We start from the raw sequence: 5,728 nt of genomic DNA, 5'->3' as shown, positions 1-5,728 counted from the left end.
TCGAAAAGCTTATATAAGCTTTCCGAACTAAGTGCAGTTCGTCCAATCTCCAATGTTCAGGATATGGACATCTAATTACGGCCCACGTAAAACTCGCGGTCCATGCTTATTATCAGTGGACAGAGAGAACTACTTCTTTTTATAGGGGTATTTTATGTCATTTAAAATTGGAGGGCCTAGATCTCGAAGCAAAGCATCCGACGAGTCAGGAAGCATCTAAAGAAACACACCTCTAGGGTCTGGACTTCTCTTGGGCATATATTCTGTTTTGAACCCTAAACCCCAGCCGCTTCCTTCCCGTCACTCTTTCAAGGTTGAGAGCCCCAGCCAGACCTGATCGGGAAGCTCTTCTCCAGAAGAGAGAAAAATGGTGCGCCTTCTTCTTTACTCTTGTCTTGTTCAACCCTGTTTCATCAAATGAGAGTGTTGTTTTTCTAGATTGTAGTCATTTTCGTCTTCTGGGCTTTGAAGATCTTTCATGTCTTGAAATCTGTTGGTGTTTATTTTTAATGGAGATTCTGTGCTGTTGGCTTTTCTTTTCTTTTCTTTTTTCTGGTTCAGTTGCCGGATTCTTCTGTGTTCTTGTCTTCCTTTGTAGAGACGATTCATTTTTCTGCTGCAAGTTTCTACATATGTACTTAAATCGTGTAATCGTTTCAATTGAATAGGCGCGCAATCTGGATAACATTAGATGAAGAACCTGTCGGAATGACTTGATTTTTCACTCGATATTGTTACATTCCGTGTAAACATGGACCTTTTTTATCTGGATTAGATATGGGATCAGTTTAGTCGTTTTGGACTAGCTCCAAAATCTTAGATTTGAGGGAGAGATGCTGATATATTCACTTATGATTCTGTATTTGGAAAGTTTCTTTAGGTTACCCGTTTATTATTCAGGCTGCGTTTTTGTTTACAAGTTCTAAATAATCTCTGCTGCCTGAGTATTTACTTTTGGACTTGAAAATGCAATCCATACGAAGACAACATCTCAAAAGATCTGCAGAAGGTGCACAAAAATGTAAAATTTACCCTAATTGCGAATAAACCTCAGATCAGTTCACTCGTCAAAATCCCACCGTTGTCCAACTCTGAGTTAACTAAATATTGAGTAAAACCTACGGAAGATGTGTAGGGGGGGTTGTTGGAAAAAAATTGGCCCTCTCAAGAGCTTTTCAATGGCAAGGTTGCCACCATAAATTATATTCTTCCCACCCCATTTTTTAACAGTAAATCAACCAAAAGCAATATAATCATCTCTTACACGTTACAATTTCATTGGCCCTGTAGTCTCGTCCTTAGTTCACTAAGTCGTATTAATGACCTCCACAGCTATTGGACTGATTACATTTTCATTGGAATTTTCTGATGTTGATGACAAGGCTGTAACTTCCTCTTCATTAAGAGTTAACTAAATATTGAGTAAAACCTACGGAAGATGTGTAGGGGGGGTTGTTGGAAAAAAATTGGCCCTCTCAAGAGCTTTTCAATGGCAAGGTTGCCACCATAAATTATATTCTTCCCACCCCATTTTTTAACAGTAAATCAACCAAAAGCAATATAATCATCTCTTACATGTTACAATTTCATTGGCCCTGTAGTCTCGTCCTTAGTTCACTAAGTCGTATTAATGACCTCCACAGCTATTGGACTGATTACATTTTCATTGGAATTTTCTGATGTTGATGACAAGGCTGTAACTTCCTCTTCATTAAATCTGGTTTTTCCTATGGGACTATTCTATGTGAAAACTGCCAAATAATGTTGCCAGCTCCATTCTAGGCTCCTAGTTGGCAAACCTTAAGGTCCATATGCTTCATCATGGATCTTGGGCCTCTTCAGTAATGCTGCTCATGCATACAGCAAAAAAATTGAAAAATCTTTGCTCTTGAAGTAGAAGATTTTGAGAAATGATACAGTCATTTCCTCTTACAACTTTAAGATTTGCCATGGTTTGTTTTATTAATGCTCTGTACTTAAATATCATTTTAGTTTGGCTTGCCAATTCTTTTTTGTTGTTCAGCATTTCTTTGTTTTATTAATGCTCTGTACATAACGATCATTTTAATTGAGGCTTATCAATTCTTTATTCTTTCTCTGTTTTGTATGTGTAATTATGGTGTATGTGCCTTCTATTAGTTTAGAACAAGTGCTATTGAGTTAACTCAATATAAGGCTTTCTATTACAATTCTATTCTCCAAAGTTAGGCTTCATCTTTTTGTAATCTTGGATTAAAGTGCATGGTCTCTTGTACTCAAATAGGATTAGATGGAATATTATTATAGTTTTTGGGCATTCTGAATGGTTACAGACTATGCACTTTTGCTTCCTGTGCAAGTGTTTTAACTACACCATCATAAAGGTTTTAACTAGCCTTAGTTTTACATCTCAACTTCATTCTTATTCCAGTGGTATTATTTATATTGGCCTGAATTAGATGTCATGAAGAGCTTTATCAGACTTGGATCATAGAGGATAGTTGAACTGCTAAATCCAGTGGCTCAATTAGTTTTCTGGGTCCTGATTTTTTGATAGTTTTATAGGCTGACTGATTTCACTGCCTGTTAAACTGATAAAACTGTGGGTCAGTTAGCTGTCTGGTCTTACATTTGTGGTGTGCTTGGTTCTAACAACACTAATGAAGACTCATAGTAAACAATGACATCAGTATGGCTTCATAGTTATGAATAAAGGAGTCAGAATTTGGATCATGAAAGACAAGTTTTGTCCATGCTGGGTCCATTGCTACAGTTTTTTAGGATTGCAGACAATATTGACTTATTTTTTACCTGCTTAATGTGTAATTCACTGTAATAAAGTCATTTATTGGTTCTTTCATCTGTACATTCTTATGTTTTAAAATAAAATTGTTTTGTTAAAAAGGGGAGAAAGGTTTTTTACAAGGCTTTGTTTGCTAACCAAAGAATTCTAGATATATTCTTTAAATTATCGTGGTCTTTCTTTAATTACTAAGTCCATTTTTTAATCTTCGATAATTTTCTTTCACTTCAGGCTAGAGGGTTGAAGAAGCATCTTAAGAGGCTCAATGCCCCAAAGCATTGGATGCTTGACAAGCTTGGTGGTGCATTTGTAAGTTTTAGATTTTAAAATTCCTGTATTGATGCTATTTTGCCTTTGTGTCCTTGTATAAAAGTTTACCTTTTTTTCTTTCCTTTTCTTTTGTAGGCTCCTAAGCCTTCATCTGGCCCCCACAAATCCAGGGAGTGCTTACCATTAATCCTCATTCTTCGAAACCGCCTGAAGTATGCTCTTACATACCGTGAAGTTATTGCCATTTTGATGCAACGACATGTTTTGGTTGATGGAAAAGTTAGGACAGACAAGACATATCCTGCTGGTTTCATGGGTAATAAACACTCCCAGCTACTTAAATATGTTATTGTTATCATGTTAGAATCTTCTTGAGAAATGTTAGAATTAATATAGTTGGAAGAAGTCATCCTTGAAAATTGTTCTGTGCACACTCATTGGTCAAGATAAGTCGGGCTTGTATTCAAGGTCAAACTATCCTTGCATGATTTTATTTAGGATTAATAGGTTGATGAAGCGATAATGTGGTCAAGGGTTTTTGGATCTCCATAGTAAAACCTGCTGAGTTAGCCTTCTAAATATGATACTGCAGGTTAATTGGCTTACCTCTAATCTCACAGAGTTAAGTGGGAGAGGAGGTTGGCAAACGGGATGGCTGACCTACTAGCTAAGCAAGGGGTGAACAGGGATCAATTATTTTGGGTTCATCTGTAATTTTACTTTGTTTTTGAGGCAGCAACTTGCGCCTCCTGAGAGATATCAGTTTTGTATGAATTTGTTTGCTTACTTTTATTATTGTTAATAAAATACTTGATTATACATAAAAAATGTTCTCAAGGAAGTGTGGAGTCCTGAAAAGATGTACAGGGTAGTGAGAAACGATTTTAGGGTGTGTAATGTTATACAGATTTGAAGGCCAGTGGTTTGCTGTGCAGCATAGACTTTATAAAACTGTTGGCTTTATATTGTTTTGATTAATTTATACTTGTTTATGACGTTATGTCTTCTATGTTTTACCAATGGTTACTGTTATCAGATGTTGTATCCATTCCCAAGACAAATGAGAACTTCCGTCTCCTCTATGACACAAAAGGCCGCTTCCGCCTTCACTCAATTAAGGATGAAGAGGCAAAGGTTAGTTCCATCTGAAACATCTGAAGATGGTTGAAGGAATTTTACAATGGCAATAATAAAAGGAACACATGTCAAGGTGGTCTATGAAAAGCTCTTTTAAATTTCTATGCCAATTTTTCCCTCTTGCAGTTCAAGCTATGCAAGGTCCGGTCGGTGCAGTTTGGAGACAAGGGGATTCCCTATATCAACACGTATGATGGACGCACAATCCGTTATCCAGACCCACTTATTAGGGCTAATGACACCATCAAGCTTGACCTTGAGACCAACAAAATTGCAGATTTTATTAAGTTCGATGTTGGGAATGTGGTTATGGTGACAGGTGGTAGAAACAGGGGACGAGTTGGAGTTATCAAAAACAGGGAGAAGCACAAGGGGAGCTTTGAGACCATTCATATTCAGGATGCTACAGGTCACGAGTTTGCTACCCGTCTGGGCAATGTCTTCACAATTGGCAAAGGCACTAAACCATGGGTATCTCTTCCCAAGGGCAAGGGTATCAAGCTCTCGATCATTGAAGAAGCAAGGAAACGCATTGCAGCAGCAGCAGCAGCCTCAACGGCATAAAACAGTACTTGTGAGTGGGCCAAGATTTTTATTGGGAGCTTTTCTTTTGTTAAGTTAAATGGTGACTGTTTTTACATAGTTGAAATTGGAGTCTTTGATAAGCAAATTTAGATCACTTGTTGACATTTTCCCTAAGTTCAGATTTTTGTAGTTCGAATTCAATTGGAGAGATAGAAGTTGCTTAATCAATATGTTGTGTTTTATAAAATTTGCATTCCTATTGTCGTGTACCCCAACCTACGCTCTAAGCTCTTCCATTCCCACCCTTGGCACATAGTCAAGTCGCACATTGCAAGTTTGGCTACCAATCTGAGCTTCATGTTGCGATGGGATTCCCTTCAAGGAAAACATCTGCTCTGAAAGCATGTTTATCCAGCTATACACATTGGAAACATCTCTTCATGAAATGGATTAAGCATACATTACCAAAGATATTCCCTATGTCCAGCTGCATATGTGATCAGTGCTTGCAGCCGGACCCTTATGGTTGTCAATGAACCGGTTTTGGTGGGGACCCTTTTCAGTCCAAAATCAATTTGGATGGATTATGGAACAAGACATTGGATTGGACCAATTTGGTCCACTATTTATATCGTATGGGTTGGATTAACCTATTAAACCAATATCTGGTCTATTCAAGGTTCAAAATATTGATATGCCCGATACGCTGGTAAGGGTGTATCAGGCGTTTCCATACATTTTTTTTAATTTATTATTTTTACTTTTTTTTTTCAAAATCAGTTCAGGGGGCTAATTTAGGACCACCCCCTGAACAGGTCAGACCCCCGATACACCCACTGTAGGGGCGTATCGGAGGGGTCCTGGAATGATATGTATTGACTGATACGGGCCGATCGATACATGTCGATATTTTGAACCTTGGGTCTATTGATATAAATAAGATTATAGGTATCAATAGATTGGATTTGGGTTGAAATCAAGCTAAATAACAATGAATTTGAAAAGATTGGACGA

At 37.6% G+C, this 5,728-nt stretch overlaps 1 protein-coding gene across 1 annotated transcript; it reads left to right on the top strand.

The window, feature by feature from the left end:
* Window positions 1-230: 230 nt before the first annotated feature.
* Window positions 231-4,961, top strand: LOC104587244 (small ribosomal subunit protein eS4x). Its single transcript, XM_010244776.2, has 5 exons — window positions 231-370; window positions 3,014-3,091; window positions 3,188-3,368; window positions 4,089-4,186; window positions 4,316-4,961. Exons 1-5 carry the CDS (start codon window positions 368-370, stop codon window positions 4,751-4,753), a joined length of 798 nt encoding a protein of 265 aa, XP_010243078.1. The 5' UTR covers window positions 231-367; the 3' UTR covers window positions 4,754-4,961.
* The last annotated feature ends 767 nt before the right edge of the window (window positions 4,962-5,728 follow it).

This window comes from Nelumbo nucifera, chromosome 1, assembly GCF_055504915.1.
Source record: "Nelumbo nucifera cultivar China Antique chromosome 1, China Antique-T2T, whole genome shotgun sequence".
In the NCBI taxonomy this organism is placed as follows: Eukaryota; Viridiplantae; Streptophyta; class Magnoliopsida; order Proteales; family Nelumbonaceae; genus Nelumbo; species Nelumbo nucifera.
The sequence above is the reverse complement of the archived record's forward strand: the minus strand, read 5'-3'. Positions and strand labels throughout refer to the sequence as shown.